We start from the raw sequence: 18838 nt of genomic DNA on the forward strand, positions 1-18838 counted from the left end.
AATAATGTTAAAAGCTCTATGAAATCATGCTTTAAAATATAATAAAAAATAAAATCTTCATTATTCCAAGTAGCTTGTTCTTCATCACACGCATTTGAATAATTTTTTGTGATTTTAATGAAATTTTTTCTTTTTTTTTCTTTTTTCTTTCTTTCTTTCTTTCTTTTTTTTTTTTTTTTTTTTTTTTTTTTTTTTTTTTTTTACTTTTTTTTTTTTTGTGTGTGTGTGTGTGTGTGTGTGTGTGTGTGTGTGTGTAAGCAATTCATTGTTCCTTTATTTTCTTTATCCGAATTGTTTCCTTTATTTTTTTTCCATTTTTATTTTCTTTTTCAAATTATCATCCCATTCATTTAGCACCTTATCTTCTGTTATTTCTTTGCCGTTGAAGTCAAATCGATTTTTATGAGAAGGAAAAGGATAAGTCGATGATAGAAAAAGCTTCATCAGAACTGGCTTAGACGAGTCTTTCAGCACACTGCTGCATTTGGATGCTCGTTTTTTGACAGAATGTGATAACTCCGAATGAACTGGTTGATAAAGAGCTTCCACCAGAGCTGTTCTCTTCGCAGCTGAAGACGACGAAAAAGGTGCTTCGAACTGTGAACTCATCTCAGACTTCAGGACAGCAAACACTCCTCGGTCAAATGGCTGGCGGATGCATGTGCTTTGAGTGACGGTTATCACAACATCCACATTTTCTTTTTTGAATTCTTGCCAGATTGTTTGATCTGCACGAGAAACGTGTGAGTCGATAAGAAGCAAGCAGTGTGATTCGTCGAGTGATATGTGTTGTCTTATTTCTTTGATCAAAGGGAGAAGAATTGAAAGTGCACACTTCCTAAACGTTGAAGATTTCATCCATTTGCATTTGTTCGGTTAAATCTCAAGATTTGAAGACTGAAGAGGCTTCAAGTCATCAGGAAGTTTGAGACTCGGGCACAGAATCACTGAAGAAAGTGATTGTCCATCAGCTGCAACCGCCGCAATCAGTGTAGAATTCGTGATTCTCTCAATAGATTAAGCGAAGCTGGATTTTGAATTTTATAGATGAACAACATTTCGATAGGAGCTATCGGGAACTCTGAGTGATGACTCGTCCACATTAAATATCAGTGCATTGTTGTTATTTTTTGTTCGATGAAATCCATTGAGAATATCATCCCAGGGCTTTGAAACTTGTTGGCATGATACCAAAAGCCTGTTCTCGTCAACAATTTTCGGTTTTGATATCTTCAACTCTGGATGTCGTTTGATGAAATCGTAGGCAACTGACGCAGAAATTTTAACATCTGGCTTGTTTTCTGGTTGACAAACATAAACAATGTTTTTGATCCGTTTGATATTAATTAATACATTTCAAAGAATATTTATGCAAACCAGTTCACGCATTTTCTTGATGGTTAAGCTTGCTCCAGACAGTGATTCAATTTTTGTTTCGTCCAGCACTGTTTGCTCTTTTTCGCCAATTTCCACAGCAGGTCTTCCAATTTTTGAAACAAGTCTGCCTTGCCGAACAGCCTTCACAGCACGCTTGATTCGTGTTTTGCTGAATTTTTTGCTGTTGTTTGCATCCACCATGCGCACAGCTCCATCATTAACTATATGCGCCATTCGCTCCAGCGGATTCCGAAATAATTGATATTTGAACGACAGCATCTCCCCCCCGCAGCTTCATCTGACCCGCAGTAGATTTCCTTGCAACTTCCTTTTTCATTTTTAATTTTTGGGTTATTATCATTGAGCCAGTTAATAAATTTTATTATCGCAAATTTCAATTTTCATTGAAATTTAATTTTTTTATACATTAAATGCATATTTTTTTGAATTTCATACATTAGAACCAACCTGTAACTGAAAAAACTTCAACGGGAGGCTTTAAACCCCCTTATTTCCCCTCCCCCCATAAGAAACAGGTTCTACATTTAAATGTATTTATTCAATTGCTTATATTTTTCAAAAATGAGTGATTATTTTTTGAAATCATATTTTTTTCTAACAAAAATTTCGGTTTGGACACTTAAAAAGAATATTTATAAATGGACCCTGTAAAGTGATAGATTTTTTTAATGATGCAGCTGCAATAATTTCTAGTCAAACCTTGGCTTTTGAAACGAATAATAAACATTTGATGTTTAATTGACGATTATTCAGCAAATGAAAATGAATTTTCTAAAGAATAATAACACCGAAAAAAGTTATGATTTAAAAAATAATTACCAAAATACCAAAAAAACTACGAATTAATCGAAATGTGGGTGGCTTAATAATTGATTTTAAAAAAATAGGATCTAATAAAAATATGACCGTATTTTTAAATATCACAAAACCTAAATGAACCATTACATTAAATTGAAGTCTTATGCATTGAATTATACATCAAAACAGATTTTGATACAAATATAAAATCCTTATCACCTGGACACAATTTTTGTGTTCTCCTTTAAAAATTATCAAAAGGCTTTCATTTCTTATGTTGTGCAAACATATTCATTCTCGTTGAATATTCACTTTTGGTTCAATTATCAAAAAGAAAAGCCTTTTTTACATTCATTGTTAACCTTTTTTTATTTTGAAAATGGGAAAAACAAGGACGTTTGTATTTGTTGATTATCTTCATTGATAAAATTTCCCCATTTTACCATGAACAGGATATACAATGAACAAAATATGTCCAATTCATCTAGCTGGGGACGAAGAAGACGAAGAAGAAAAAGACAATGATGACTTTGTTGAGTGTGAAGAAGAAGATGGGGAAGAAGATTACAATGAAAAATGCTTCACATGCTTTCAGAGAATGCGTTATTTTCTCAACAAGGAATGTATCAACTATCATTAATTTAAATTTGATGATCCTTTTTTGAATGTTTGATGAAAATATAAATATTTCACCTGAATAATTGCTTCTTTTTCCATTTATCACATAATGCAGAATTCTTGCGTTTATCAAAAAATAAGGAATGTTCGAAACATTTTCAGCCTTTATTTCACAATCCGTATTTCATCTTTATTCCAAAAAAATATTGAAATATCAAAAATAGTGAAAAATTTTGGTAAATATAATGTGGATCACATCTCATGAAGCAAGAAAGTTTGAAACAAATATTTTTCACATATCAATATTTAATTGAACATAAAGGAATTTGTTTGAAAAACAAAAAAGATTCAAAAAGAATGGGTTATCAAAAACCCAATATTGGAAAAAACTTTTATTTCTGTTTTAAGTTTCCATGCTCGACAAGTGCTTGCTGATATCTGCATTCATTTCCATATCCTTTCAATTAGCCGCCAACACAAGAATTGAATATCTTTCAAAAAGTGCCAGCAAGAGGGTTGTTTCCTTTGGCCTTGACGAGATGGATAATGGACCGATTTCAGTAGGAAGAAGTGCTCCGTCCATTGCAGTTGATGAAGATGCAAATTTGAAACACGAAAACGAAATTGCGGAAAAGAACTTCACAAAGCCGGTGTCTTCGACCATCGACACATTCATTGAAATGCACAACAGCACTTTTTGTGCCTCAAAAGTCACCTTCTTTCCCACAGGAAGACAGTGTCAGATAGTGACATCTTGTTCGTCTCTTTTTCTGAAGCAGGTTTCTATGTCATTTGGGGCAAAGGCGATTTCCAGATTTTGTGAAGCAGAAGGCGGAAGGATAGAGATCTGCAATTTGAGTTTGCTGTTCCGAACACAAAACCGTTCGATTTCATCGCTTGTTGAGTGGAAAGAAAGTGCAGAGGGCGAAATTGGCTGTGGCAAAGCCTTTTGTCAGACACTTCGTTTTCGTGCTTGTCGACTCCACCCTTCTTGTCTGTGTTTGGTTCGCTGTCTCTTTTGCACATGTCGATGGAAAACGTGGTGTTTATGAATGTGTCAACAAACATTGCACACAGCAGCACCACTGCTTTCTCAGAAGCAAACCATCTCCAGAAATCTCTTGTCTCCAGCATCTTGCTGGTTGACTGTGACCAATCACTGTTGAGTGTTGATGAGAGTGCAACGAGGCTCGCAAAGTTAGTCGTGTTCAACTCTTCGTTTCTCAGATCGCATGACATTCAAAAGGATCAATGCTTCAACACTTCACTGCCTTCGTTTTCGAGTGGACAAATAGAGTTCGACAGTTGCAGATTTGAATCATGCACATCAGCGACACGGAATGGAGGCGCACTAAATGTTGGTGGGAGTGCTTCTCTGACACTCAGAAGTTGCACTTTCACAAATTGCTCAATAACTTATTGTGGAGAAAATATGCCAAGAGGAGGTGCTGTTTACACATTCACAAGAGCGAATTGCACTGTTTTAAACACTTTGTTTTATGGGTGCTCATGCAATTGTTCATCAGTTCAACCTTTTGGAGGAGCTTTGGCTGTTTTCAATGCTTTCACATTTTTGGAAACAATGCGAGTTCAAAAATTGCTTTTCTCGCACATGTGGAGCATTTAACATTGAACAGCATAAAAAATTGGAACTTATTGACTGCTTGTTCGACAAAAATGAAGCAATTGTATCAAGAGGTTCTTTTCATTTATACAATGGAACATTCAATGATTCTATAACCAACAGTTTGATCAAAGATTCAAAAGTGGAAAACGGTTTTGCCGGAGCACTCAGTTTTGAGTTTTATACAAATAAAATGATCTTTATAAAATATTGCCTATTTGATAATAACATATCCCCAACAAATGAAGGGAATGATATCCATTTTAGAGCAAATAATACAGTTAATGCAACCAAAGAGTGGATAATATATTCATATTCGACATCAAGTCAGACCGGGAGAGTGTATTGCAACGGAGACAAAGCAGGGTGGCTCCCAGATGTGCCTGCAGTGTACGATCCTCTGAGAGTCGACTCAGCTGGGGGAAGCGATGATGCAGGATGCGGGAAGAATGGAGCAGAGTGCAGGACAATCGCGTTTGCGGTGACACAGTGGGTGAGCCACAGACACACAGGGGTTGTGGTGTGCAGCGAGGTGAGTGTGGAGAAGGCTGTGAGCATCTCCGGGCTGGAGATTTGCATAAGCAAAGATGCAACAATGGAACATGGAACGATTCGGTCGGATGTGGAAAGCGGCTCGCTGTTCAGTGTGGGTAGCGGGAAGCTGGAGTTGGAGGGGTGGACAGTGATTCATGATACAGGAAATTCGAGGGGTTCGTCTCTGTTTGCAGTGGATGGGTATGAGGGTTTGGCGCATGTAAAGAATTGCACGATACAAGCGGACTCTGTGGATTTGTCGTTTCACGAGCCGCTTTTTGTGGCAGGGAGGGGAAAGATTGCTATCGAGGACTGCCAAGTGGAGAATGTGTGTCTGGAAGGGTGCAGTCTGCTGATGTGGAGTGCTGAAGGAAGTGTTTGTGTTCGAGGCGGGAATATAACTCAGATAACGAGAAGAAATGGAAACGGGGGAGTGGCAGAGAAGGCGTTGGAGGCAGGAGAGATGTTTGAGTTTGGGAATGTGACGATGACCGGGTGCAGGTGCAGTGCGGGGGATGGCGGAGCGATTTGGGTGGAGATGGTTGGAGGAAGCTGTGCGAGAATAGGATCAGAAAGTTCAGTCACAGGGATGAAGCAATGCTGGGCAGAACGGAGTGGGGAAGGAGGTTTTGCTGGAGAGAGCAGAGGTGGAGGGATATGTTTGGTGCTGAAGGATGGAGGCGAAGACTTCTGTGTGGCTCGCCCGTTGTTTGAGGAGAACAATGCGGATTGGGGGCGAAATGTGTTTGTCAAATCTCCGGACCTCAAGAAAAGCACTGTTCAAGCACATTTTCCGTTCTATCCAGAGTATTTCTCGGAGCAAGAGATGCAGGGAGAAGATGGAAGAACACCGAATATTGGAATCCCGCTGGTGTATTTCCTGCAGCTGCGAGAAGCGCGAGTGAGTGTGGGAGACGGGGAGTGGATGTGAGTGCATGTGGATTTGCAAAGTATCAGTGCAAGACGATGGACTATGCATTTGGGCAGCAGGAAGGGATGCATCTGGTGCTGTACAACAAGAGCTACACATGGAGAGAGTGCCTGGTGCTTGATGGAGCAGAGGGATATGACTTGAGCGGGAAAGAAGGGATGTCGGAGGTGAGGATGGTTGGGAACGAGAGTGGGCTGTACGAGATGGTGAAGGTGGGGAGCAGTGTGCAGATATCACTTGTGGCATTTGCCTTGGAGCCTGAACTGAAACAGTCGCAGACTTGTGTGTTTGCAGTCGAAGGGGAAGGGAATGGTGCGCTGACGCTCTCTTCATCGCGGGTGAGCGGCGATGCGGATGTGCTGTCTGTCCCGTTCTGTTTTGTGTGTGTGAGAAAGGGGAAGATGCTGATGAGCAGTGTTGTTGTGGAGCATTTGTGCTTTTTGGTGGAGCCGTTTGTGAGGTGCAGCGGAACGGAGTCTGAAACGGTGATGATGCAGGCAACGTTCGCTGACACGACAAGCTGGGGAGAAGAAGGGTTGATTGTGCTTCGCGATGGCTCCACGGCAAAAATCAGCAAGAGTGCGTTTGAAAGCAGCAGCGGAAGCAAGCAGCCGATGATTGTTGTGAACAAAGCCAGGAAGACCAATGTGAGCGAGACAAGCGTAGACTGCTCTCTTTCTGGTCAAGGAGATGGGTGTTTCCTTCGCGGAACGCTGGGAGTGGGGTGCGAAATGGTTGTAGATGGAGGAAACATGAGTGGGACATGCCCAAGAGGAAACGGGGGAATGCTGAGACTGGTGCTGGAAGGCGGAAGCAAGCTGCAGATTGGAAGAAGCATGGAGACGATTGTGAGCAAGTGCAAAGCAGTTTTTGCAGCAGGGAGTGGGGATATGGAGGAGGGATGTATTTGGAGACAAATAGCAGTGACGTGAATATGGGGCTGAATGCAGTGAAGTTTGATGGATGTCAAGCAGACAGGCATGGACACAATCTGTTTTTAACAGCCCCCAACTTCACAGCTTCTGTGACAAAAGCCACACTCGGATTTGTGGCTGACACCACAAATGAAGAGGAGCTTGAGGGATATGAAGGAGGAAACAGCACATATGCAATCCCGTTGGTGCTGTATCTGCGTGACGACCCTGAGCCAGTTATGGTTGGTGGAGATAACAAAAAGATTTCGACAGATGTGGATATGCTGGACACGGGTGCGAAACGATGGACTTTGTGATGGCTCGGTGGGTGGAGGAAAACGGACTCAACGCATCAATATCAAACACTGTGCCGCTATACTCGGAGGCAAGTCTTGTCAGCGGAGTATTTGTGCTGAACGGCACATCAGTATATTCTCAAATAGACGTGTTCGAAAATGCTGCAAAGAAACAGGATGGGATGATAGAGACAAGCTGTGCGACAACATTTACGGGACTGAAGATTACTGGGCCAGCGAGCTTGAACACGAGGTTTTATCTAATATGCACGAAAAGTGGAGTCTTGACATTGAGCTCGTGCGCTCTGAGTGTACGCTCGTCACTCACAGCTGCATATTCCATGATCGCCTGCACAGGAGGGCAGACAACGTTGAATGATGTGACCATCAGGAATGCTGTGTGTGCGTGTGGAGCCATGATTTGGATCACAGGAGAAGGAAGCTGCACCATGGATGAATGCACAATGATGAATGCAAAGGGTTCGGAAGCAACAGATGGATGCGTTGTCTATGCATCATCTGGCACTCTGGAAATAGGAAACACGACATTTTCAGAGGAAGGGGCAGATGACAGATCAGGCAGCGTGAGGCTGGCAGATAAGCTGGGAAAGTGGATGGGAGTGAGGAACTGCACGTTCAGAGGCTTGTCAAGGAACGGAGAAAAAGGATGTGTGCTGTTTGGGATGTTGGATGAAGGGATGGTGCTTGAGCTGAACGATGTGAACATGGAGAACTGCACTGTGAGTGGAGGAAGCGGAGGAGGATGCTTTGTGGAGTTGTCGAAGACAGCAAGACTTCGTGTCGGAGAGAGTGGGAATAGAATGCTGGCTGAAGGATGCCGAGCGCTGGCTGGCGAATGTGGCGGATTGAAGGGATTTGGAGGAGGAATGCTGGTGAAGTGCATTGAAGAGGCAAGTGATATGATAATTGCGGGGTGAAATTTGGAGAAGGGGAAAAAGCGAACATGGCTGACAAGGGAGGAAACAATGTGTTTGTTTCGTGTGTGAATTTATCAATGGTGGTGAATGAAGGCTCGTTCAACTTTGACTTTATGAAGAAAGTTGAAGAGTCGCCCAGGCTGTGGGATTTGATGGGGATGGAAAATGGAGCAAGAGAGAATCCGATTCCGCTTGTTGTGTTCTTTCGAGAAAGCGCAGGGAATGTGTTTGTTGGAGACAAAGGGTGCGATTATGTATTATGCGGGTTTGAGGATTATCCGTGCAGAGGAATTGTGCATGCTGCAGCACTGCGAAAAGGATCGGAAAACGTGGTGGTTACGCTTCTTGCAGACTTTGGGTTTTGCGATTCCATAATTCTGGATGCTCAAGAAATGACCATCAACACCCAAGGCAACAGCCACGAAAGAATGGTCCATGGAGAAGGAGAAGGAGAATCCGACTGGTTGATAGAGACCAAAAAGAACATCACTTTTGAAGATGTCTCATTTGGGATGCCGCCTTCATTTAACTACCAACGTGAAAGCTTTCTGAGGTGCAGCAAAGACAAACTGGAGCTCAGAAGGTGTTTGGCGAAGGTTGAGGCAGACTCAAGGAGGATTGATTATTCATTTGTTAGTGTGGAAGGAGGGATGCTTGTGATGGATGATTTTTCAGCGATGGAGTTGTGTGCTGTGCAACATGGGCTTGTGGATGGAAGAGGGCTGGACTCAAAAGTGGAGCTAAGTGGGGTGAAGTTTGAGGGTATTTCTGTGGAAGGAGAAAGAGGAGTTGTGTGTGGGCAAAGCTGTGGATTGCTCAGCATGAATGATTCTTGGATGAATTCGTCTGCTCTTGGAGACAGCTGCTTGGTGTGGTTTTGCGGGTGCGCATCCGTTAACATGAAAGGGCTGAGCATCTGGAACGTGTCGAGAACAGCAGGGAGTGGAGGGGCATTCAGTGGAGAAATAGGAGAAGGGTGCAAGTGCGAGATCCGAGGGAGCACATTTGGCAATGTGAGTTGTGGGGAGCATGCTGGAAGGGGAGGGTGCGGAGCTGTGGAGGTGATGAGAAATGGGAAGCTGATTATTGAGGGGTGCGTTTTTGAAAAGAATGGGGTGGATGAAGAAGCAGGGTTTGGGGGAGGGTTGTTTGCTCGGTTTGTGGATGTGAGTGTAAAGTACAGCATGAAGCACAACACATTTGCAGAGAACAAAGCAAGCGTGGGGAAAGATGTGTATGTGATTTGCCCGCAGGCGAGAAAGATGCTGTATCAGGAGTTGTGGGAAGGAACAGTCGAAGAGGATGATGAAAAAGAGCGGTTTTGGGTTTATGATGAGAGTTCTGGAGTGGTAATCAACACTTCGATATTAGTTATGCTTTTTCCGGCAGGCGAGGAGATTGTATTTGTTGATGGAACAGTGATAAATTCAGAGGGGTGTGGGCACGAAGAAACACCATGTGGCGATGTGTTGCATGGGTTCAAAGCAATGAACGAAAATCAGACCACAATAAGGATTGTGTCGGGCACATTTTTGGGATCAGTTATTGATCGAGACTCATCGCTCGCAATTGAAGGGGCAAAGGCAATTCACCCAGAGCTGGAGATAAAACAAAGCGGGCAGCTATGTGTGTCTCATGAAAACATATCCCTTTCGCTTCGAGGCTTGACTTTCAGATTTGCAACAGAACTTTCGCCAGCATTAACTTCTTCACAATTATCTTCGGTATCTTCTTTTGAGTTGAATTCTGTCTTTGCTATCAGCTGCGGACGATGCGCAGTGACAGATTGTGCATTTGGAAGAGGAGGCGAAGGAGGAGATGAAGACCAATCAGAGGTGACAAGATGGCTGGTATATGAAACCGGAGGTGCAGTTGAGATGAGTTCTGTTCAGTTTGAAAGTGTTGATTTTTGCAATGAATGTGGGATTGGACTTTGCCTTGGTGGAGAAATGGTTTGCCAAAACGTCACAATTTCCCACATTGCAACAGATGGCCCGAATATGTTTGAAAGCAGAGGCAATGCTCGGGTGGAATTCAGCATGATGAACGTGAGCCATGCAAGAGCAGAGAAAGGACGATTTGTCACTGTGAAGGAAGGGTCGAGCTTGATGATGGGCGAGGAGTGTGCGCTTGAGGGTTGTGGGCGAAGTTCAGTGAATGGGAGTTTTGCTTGCTGCGAAATGAGCAAGGAAGCAGAGCTGAAGATAGAATCTGGGGCAATGAGCCATTGGGCATGCGACAATGAGAAAGGTTATGGAGGATGCCTGTTCGTCAAGCTGTGTGCCGGGTTTGGTGGAGATTTTTACTTCAAAAATATTCAGTTGAGTGAGAATGATGCCTTTGAGGGGAAGGACATGTTTGTGGAATGTGTAGAACTAAATGCATCGGTGACACAAGAAAGGTTCAGGTTTGAGCTGGCAAGTGGGAGCGACGGGAAGGCTGCTGATCTGAAGGGTATTGATGCAACGCGCTTTCCCTCTCCAGTGGATTTGAGGCTGTTTCTTATTCAGGCGCACTGCATGCAGGCTGTTGTGTCCAGCGAAGGGTATGACACTTTGGGCTGCGGGGTGCTGATGCATCCCTGCCAGTCATTTTGGAGAGGCTATTGCAACACGCAGGCAGACGCAGATCCAAAGGAGCTGGCAATACAGGAGGGTGCAACAGTCAGTCGCGGATACGATATGTCTTCATTTGTTGTTGCTTCGTTGCCAGCAGAAGAATACAGCAAACTGCACATTTCACATGACATCCAGGATGGGATATCTGGTGCAGTGTTTTGGAATGCCAAGGCGCTGTTGTTCCGCACAATCAAATTCTCATTTCCCCCAACAGCATCATCTGCCGTTCGTTCGATGATTGCTTCGTCGTCTGCAAGCTCTTTGCTGTCGATTATCAACTGCTCCATATCCAAAGCGAGTGGCGCTGCAGTTCAATATGTGGCTGTATCAGTCACAGGGGCGAGCTTGTTATTGAAAGCAGTTCGTACACATCGTCTGGCGAGTATGCTTCTGCTCCCTTTTCTGTTCGTGGCACAATGTGTGCGATAAACAGCTCATTCAGCACGGCTCAAACGAGATCAAGCAAGGAAGGAGGGCTGATGCAAATCAAAACGAGTGGCGGTGATTCGGTAAAGATGGAGGGATGCACACTGGAAGGGTGTGCATGCACTGAAGAGAATGGGAAAGGGGGCGCTTTGTATGTTGATGGGAAAGAAGCCGTTCAGTCTAATTGTTTGCTGCTGAAAAGTGTCAATTTTGCAGCGAATCACGCACAAATCGGGGAGCACATGTTTGTTGCGTGTAAAGACCTGAATGCCACAGTGACAAAGTCGAGCTTCATGTTTTCGTTGGATTTTGTCAAGGAAGATGACAATGGGCTGATGGGAAGCGATGCAGTGCATAATGAAACAACGCTTCTGAGGTTTCTTGTGCAGTACAAAGGAAGCACAGTGCACATTGCTCGAGCCGGGTATGACTTGTTGCGATGTGGAGGAGCAGAGGATCCGTGCAGGAGCTGGACTCACGGGGTGAAGCAATTTGAGTCAGAGTCCCCCACAAAAATAGTTGTGATCGATGGAGGCTGCAACTACAAGGAGAATGGGGTGCTTTCGGATTATGAAGTGAAGTCGATTGGGGAGGAAGAAGAGGAGCAATCAAGAGCTGAGCTTTGCGTCGTGCAGGGCGATGACGAACAACATGACGTGTGCATGCGAAATGCAGGGGTGCTTTGTTTTGAAAAGATCTCGTTTGTTGTGGCAGAGGGGTTTTCAAACGAGGAAAACGGGGTGATTGTCAGCGAAGATGGGAACTTGAGGTTGACGAGCTGCGAGGCTTGGATGAACGGCAGAGCTTTGCTGGAAAATAGCGCTTCATTTGTCGTTGTGCTGAGAGGGGCTGTGCTGCTGGAAGGAATGACAGTGAGCCGCTCATCGTTTGGAAGAAGTTTGATGGAAATAGCGTCTCATGTGGATTGTGTGTTGGATTCTGTCAGTGCAGAATTGATAAATGTTGAAGAAGGATGCATAATTAGCATGAGAGATGACGACTCTGAGCAAATGAACAGCAAAAACGCTGGAGCAGGGATTTCATTAAACAAGTGCTCATTCAAGAATATCACAAACAACGGAGAGAGCGGAAGCGTTGTGGTTGTTGGAGGAAGAGGCAGTGGAAGCAAACTTTGCATTAATTCGAGTATGCTTGAAATGTGCACAAGCAGCAATTCGCAGAAAGGAGGGGCAATTCTGTTTCGATTGAGCTCTGGCGGATGCTTGGACGTGAGGGGTTCGACGATTGGGCTGTGCAGCTGTTCGGCACAGAATGGGTGTGGAGGCGGCTTCTATGTTGAGGCTGTGCATGCAGGAAGCCTGAACATGCTTTTTGCTAATATCAAGTTCGACTCGAACATTGCGCATATCGGGAGGGATTTGTTTGTGGAGTGCAACAACATCAAAGAGCAGATCAACGAGACGCAGTTCCAGTTTGATCTGAGAGAATCGAAGTACAACAGGCTGAATGCAATATTTGGAATAGACAGAGCAGAGTTGTGTGTGGAGGCAGTGAATCTGATTGAGTTTATTGTGATATATCAGAATGACACGATCTTCACGAGCTCGGATGATGGATCAGCAAGTGAAGACAGCAAAAACTGTGGAACTCAGGCGCTTCCATGCTTGTCGGTTGGGTATGCTGTTGGCCATCTCACATATGACTTTGAAAGCCAGATTGTGGTTGTTGGAGAAGGGTTGATTGGAAAGGAAGTGGACGTGGCAAATGTATCGATACGATCGCGGGGATCAGAGACTGCACTTCTGCGCATTGGCACACAACTGGAATGCACACGCCAGTATGTGGTGCTGTGTTCGGAGGCAGTTTTCTTCAGGGGGATTTCGTTTGTTGTTTGTGCAGAGAGCATGCGTGGTCATGGATGCTTTGTGGAGTGCAGCAGAGGCACAACACAAATGACAAGGTGCTCGTTTCGAAGCGATGCAGAGATGGGAGATTCCACCAAGATAAATGCCATTTTGGTGCAAGTGGAGGCAAGGGGATGTCTGCAACTGGAAAACACAACACTGAGACAGATATCGTCAGAATGTCCGCTGATAGCATGTGAAGGACAATCAACGCTGCGCTGCACTTCCCTAATCATGGAATCGCTTTTCTGTGCATGTGATGCGATTCTTGTAAAAGAATGCGAATTATTGGGCATGGAAAAAGTCGAGTGCCATGATGTTGTGTGCGGCAGTGGAGCGCTGTTTGCCTTTCAGGGAATAAATGCTGGTGAGAGGAGTGGAAACAGTGAAGAATACTCTCTTTCAATGGGCTCATTTAAAAATATATCAATCGAGGCAAGAAAGCAAACACTTTTCTGTTTTACGCGCTTAACAAATCTGCGAATGCGAAACATCACTTTTAGCAGATGCTCGGCACTTGTGCAGAATGGCATGTTGCTATCTTCTGATAGATGCCATGAAACAGAAATTGAATACTGCAGCTTTAGCGGGAAAGGAATGGACGACACCGTGGAGTCAAAGACGCCAAGAAGCGAGATATGCAAATGGAATGGATCACTAGTTGCCCTGCAACAGTCTGAGACAATAATAAGAGGCACCACCATATCAGAATCGCCAATCGGGGATTATTTGTGTCTGGAGGGAATGTGATGATAGATCAAGGGAGTTTCGGGACAACAATGCAAAGGTGAAAGGATATCCATCTGCACGAAGGAATATAGCATGCGCTGATCGTGGCATGCTGTCAATCGCAAGCCTGAAAGGAGGAGACGGCATGTTGCCAAGCACATCCATGTGGATTGCAAATAGCAATTGTGTGCTTGGTGGAATTGCTTCAGAGCGAGCATCATCATTTTTTATCCCTGTGCTAGAGTCGGTGAAGATGGAAAAAGGAGAAATTACAACAGAGCTCACATTCATCGGAAGGCTTCTTCTTCCATGCAATCTGACAGTTCAGATAGCTTTTTCAATTGGAAGTGAGTCTCAAATAGAAAAGCAAAATATGAATGAGAGCGACTACAAATCTGAAACTGAGATTCACAGCTGGATACCTTCCACAAAAATAAATGGAGTATCGGAAGAGGTTGAAGTGTCAGTGTGCATTCTGTTTGGAGACGAGAGCATTCGGCGACCAACTGATTCTTTCATCCTGAAGAACAGGAGCGAGCAGAAGAGCTTTGGCGATGAGAAAATAACAGAAGGAGCACAAAGCCCAAATGCATCATGGCCAGTTATTGTTTGCATCGCAGTAGTAGTAATTCTTTTAATAACATTGATTATATTTATAGTCCGATGGAGAAAGCAAAAGAGAAGAACAGAAGAGCTGGAAGTGATTGTTGAAGACACAGTGAAGAAGGATCCGAAAGCGTTTGAGATGGTGACGATGGAGATGTCACCCGAGGAGCAGTGGAGGAGAGCTGAGAGGGAGGCAGAGAAGAAGAATGAAGAGAGGATAAAGAAGAGAGTGTATGAGAAAAGCTTGGGACATTCAGAGTCATCAGAGCATTTGTTGAGTGAGAGTGGCTCAACAGAATACATCTTGGGGAGAGATTCAGACAAGATCCCTCAATGGATGCTTGAGAAGGTTGAAGATGAGGAAGAGACGAGGAAAAGAACACCATCGCCATCCATTTCATCCACCTCAACAACAGACACTACAGACACAGACACAACATTTGTTCGAGGAGAGGATCTGTGTCCAACCACCTCATCGATGTCGAATCTGGTGGATGCAATGGCCTGTTCATCGCCACATGAGAAGCTCATTGTGGACTTGAGGGATTCGCTGTTCATGTTGCTTCATGGAAGGAATGAGAAGAAAGAGATGGCGATAGGCACTCTGCAGGAGCGGAGGTCTCGGCTGCTCAGATCCTGTTCTGGGTGGCCAACCTTGCCCTCCACTCATTTGATGAAGAACAGGAATTGCCTTCTCTTGCCAACCTCAGCCCTCACATCGTGCTGTTTTCTGAGCACATGGTGATCTGCATTGCACTCCACTCCGACTGCTCCTCAGACTCAGACACTTCATCCACTTTTTCTTCCACCTCGACAATTGTCACCTCTTCCTCTGATGTTTCTGTGAAGAGCGAGAGATTCTCAAAATCACCACCACCTTCGTCGGCCTTTGAGGATGAGGATGACAACCGGAAAGAGTGTCTGCGGTGGAAGGCGCCAGAGCTGCTGATGAACAAAGATCTGGGAGCCACAAAGAAGACAGTTGTGTTCTCGATTGGGATGATGCTGTGGGAGAGTCTGACGCTGGAGATCCCGTTTGGCGAGTATGAAGCAGAGGTGGCGGGGATGTGGCTGAAAGAAGGAAAGCGGCCGAAGACGGGAGGACTGGAAGGGAGCAGGCTGGAAGGGCTGGTGAAAGGGTGCTTTTCGCAAGAGGCGAGGGACAGGTGCACTCTGACAGATGTGAAGCGGGTGCTAATTGGGCTGTTCCCGGCCGGGACAGTCATGCTCACAGTGACCGATGCGATTGGGCTGGAGGAAGAATCAGGAAGCTACAGGAAATACAGCAGGTTCAGTGGGGAAGGAAGCAACTGAGAAGGCAGAAATTAAAGTGAGCGTGATTTTGACGGATGAGCATAACAATGTTTGAAAATGGAATGACAAAGAAAAGAGAAACGGAAAAAGAAGAGGCTAGTGGAATTGGTCACACAAGATTTCACAGATAGAAGATCCATTGAAGAAGCATTGGAAGCAAATGAATGGATGGATTGCAGCCGCATTTTGTGTGACGAATATGGTGAGATGCCCGTCATCACGCACAATTGCGATATCTGCTTGAATTTATCTTGCTCTCTTTTCTTTTCTTTCTTTTATTTTTTCCTTTATATTTTTTGTTTGTGAAGAAAGGATTTCTTCTACGTGCCTTTTCTTCTATTGGCTGATTCATGGCATTTGCATGCACGTGCCACATACACTCTGCATTTCAGCACATGTCTATTTTTGAGGCATTGGCTTTCTTCCAAGTTGAATTATGTTATTAATAGTATTTTTCATTTCAAAGAAATTCACCAAAAAAATGATTCAAAATCGGGAGAAAAAATCAATCAAGAAAGCACGATTATGATTCAAAAAATTCTTTGTTTTAACTAAATATAAATTCTATTGTTGTTTCAATTTAAAATCAAATAATAATTTTTTATTTGTTAATTCAATACTTGAATTTATGATGATATTAGAAGCAATATTCCACACTTTTTTGGATGTTATTTAATTGTTTGACTGTTAGCACATAAACAAAAGTGTTTCTGAAAAATCACTGAAAAAAAAAATTCTTATTCATTTTAATAAAATTCAACAAACCAATTTGTGATTATATTTTTTATTGAAAAAACAAGATAGTTATTTGTATTAAAGGTAAGAGTGAACTCAACCGACACCCTAAAATTAACATCCATAATCATTTTCCCAACATATTAAATGATAAATATTTAATATGGGTGATTATTTTTGAAATCATAACTTTTTTCGGGATGCTGATTATTTTGATAATTCATTGTCAAAGAGAATCAATTAATCTTTGAAATGAAAAATCATTTCAATTGTGTCAAAAGCCAATATTTGATGAAAATGGAATACAAAGATTGTCTTTATAGGATTTATCACTTTCCTGTGTCCATTTATCAATATTCAAAACGATATTATCAAATCGAATTTTTGTTCAAAAAATATGATTTCAAAAATAATCATCCATATATTCTAATTTTATTTAGAAAAATAACTATATTCAAATATTAAAAATCATCTCTTTCTTATCATTTATTTACAAAAATAATTAGATTTTCTAGGAAAACCCTAACTTTTTTTACCTTTTCTTAACCATAGCAAATAAAACGCGAAAACAATTAGTCGTATAACACTAAAAATCTTCAATTCAGAGATTGTTTAAGAAAAGAAATAACATAAATATGAATGTAATGAGTGTGATCAAAATAGGTGTCGATTGATGCCACTTTTGCCGTGTTAAAAATTATTATTAAAATAATTTTTAGTCTGTTCGCGTGTGAAAAAGTTTTCAAAAATAGCAAGCAAAGTGTTTGTGCACATAATTTTTCGTTGGCACTTCATCAAAAGAAATAATTGTTTATCATCGAAACTTTATTATTTTAATTTCCGAGCGTATTGCATAAAAGAAACGGAATAAAAAATTCACACAAAATTTAGTGAGATTGCGTTCATAATTATTTCAATCTGAAAATCAATATGAATATATTTCACTTGATTCTGATTTTTTAAAAAGAAAAATATATCATTTTTTTTAATATCACATATTTGTCAGATTTTAAAATTCACTCAACCAACATCGTTGAATTCCCAACAAATATTTCAAAATTTGCATTCAAAATTCAAAGTTCTTGAACCATGATAATATCAATAAATTCAGAAAGAAATGATAAATATCAGCATTATAGGAACTTAAAAATTTTATGGTAAATTATGAATATGACAAACGATTATCAACACTTTTCTCAAAATGATTATTTTCTTTTGTTTTTTGAATGTTTTCGAATGAATCAATTCTCTTAATTGCTATTTATTTCTTTCCTTTCAAAAATGAAATGAATTTCACCTGTGTGACTGTTTCAAAAATCAAACCATTTTTACTGAAAATTGGGTTATTCTTTTTGAAAAGTCGCAAATATTCAATTAATTATGATTAATAAAGAATGCCTCCATTTTGATCAATGTTGAGAACTGATCTGTCAAAAAACAAAACTATTCTTTCAATTACATGTTCACAAAACGAGATTATTCTGTTTTTAACTTGGTACTTGCTTTCATCATAAATCATTTCTAATTAAAATGGAGGCTTCTATATTAATCATAATTAATTGAATATTTGCGACTTTTCAAAGAATAACCCAATTTTCAGTAAAAATGGTTTGATTTTGAAACAGTCACACAGGTAAATTCATTTCATTTTGAAAGGAAAGAAATAAATAGCAATTAAGAGAATTGATTCATTCGAAAAACATTCAAAAAACAAAGAAAATAATCATTTTGAGAAAAGTGTTGATAATCGTTTGTCATATTCATAATTTACCATAAAATTTTTAAGTTCCTATAATGCTGATATTTATCATTTCTTTCTGAATTTATTGATATTATCATGGTTCAAGAACTTTGAATTTTGAATGCAAATTTTGAAATATTTGTTAATTCAACGATGTTGGTTGAGTGAATTTTAAATCTGACAAATATGTGATTAAAAAAATGATATATTTTCTTTCTTTTAAAAAATCAGAATCAAGTGAAATATATTCATATTGATTTTCAGATTGAAATAATTATGAACGCAATCTCACTAAATTTTGTTTTTTTATTCCGTTTCTTTATGCAATACTCTCGGAAATTAAAATAATAAAGTTTCGATGATAAACAATTATTTCTTTTGATGAAGTGCCAACGAAAAATTATGTGCACAAACACTGCTTGCTATTTTGAAAACTTTCACACGCGAACAGACTAAAAATTATTTTAATAATAATTTTAACGGCAAAAGTGGCATCAATCGACACTATTTTGATCACACTCATTCATTCTTTATGTTATTCTTCTAATAATCTCTGAATTGAGATTTTAGTATACGACTAATTGTTTCGTTTATTTGCTATGGAGAAGGTAAAAAAAAAAGTGTTTTTCTAAATCTAATTATTTTGTAAATAAATGATAAGAAAGAGATGATTTTAATATTTGAATATAGTTATTTTCAAAATAAAATAGAATATGGATGATTATTTTGAAATCATATTTTTTGAACAAAAAT

The 18838-nt window shown here is 41.2% G+C and overlaps 4 protein-coding genes across 4 annotated transcripts; 2 read left to right on the forward strand and 2 right to left on the reverse strand.

Moving 5' to 3' along the window:
• Window positions 1-1041: 1041 nt before the first annotated feature.
• Window positions 1042-1611, reverse strand: MONOS_14818 (uncharacterized protein; the record flags this gene model as incomplete). Its single annotated transcript, XM_067867651.1, has 2 exons — window positions 1042-1293; window positions 1378-1611. The coding sequence occupies 2 exons, from the start codon at window positions 1609-1611 to the stop codon at window positions 1042-1044; spliced, it is 486 nt and encodes a 161-aa protein (XP_067722219.1).
• Window positions 1612-3597: 1986 nt separating this feature from the next.
• MONOS_18041 (uncharacterized protein) lies at window positions 3598-4053 on the reverse strand (the record flags this gene model as incomplete). Its single annotated transcript, XM_067871021.1, has 1 exon — window positions 3598-4053. The coding sequence occupies one exon, from the start codon at window positions 4051-4053 to the stop codon at window positions 3598-3600; it is 456 nt and encodes a 151-aa protein (XP_067722220.1).
• Window positions 4054-4631: 578 nt separating this feature from the next.
• MONOS_18042 (uncharacterized protein) lies at window positions 4632-8051 on the forward strand (the record flags this gene model as incomplete). The annotated part of the gene is made up of 4 exons (XM_067871022.1): window positions 4632-5716; window positions 5779-6806; window positions 6854-7111; window positions 7261-8051. The coding sequence occupies 4 exons, from the start codon at window positions 4632-4634 to the stop codon at window positions 8049-8051; spliced, it is 3162 nt and encodes a 1053-aa protein (XP_067722221.1).
• A 26-nt stretch (window positions 8052-8077) lies between these two features.
• Window positions 8078-15609, forward strand: MONOS_18043 (uncharacterized protein; the record flags this gene model as incomplete). Its single annotated transcript, XM_067871023.1, has 4 exons — window positions 8078-10935; window positions 11007-13634; window positions 13717-14913; window positions 15006-15609. The coding sequence occupies 4 exons, from the start codon at window positions 8078-8080 to the stop codon at window positions 15607-15609; spliced, it is 7287 nt and encodes a 2428-aa protein (XP_067722222.1).
• Between the last annotated feature and the right edge of the window lie 3229 nt (window positions 15610-18838).

The sequence above is a fragment of the Monocercomonoides exilis genome (assembly GCF_001643675.1).
Source record: "Monocercomonoides exilis strain PA203 chromosome Unknown scaffold43-869231, whole genome shotgun sequence".
Classification (NCBI taxonomy): domain Eukaryota; phylum Preaxostyla; order Oxymonadida; family Polymastigidae; genus Monocercomonoides; species Monocercomonoides exilis.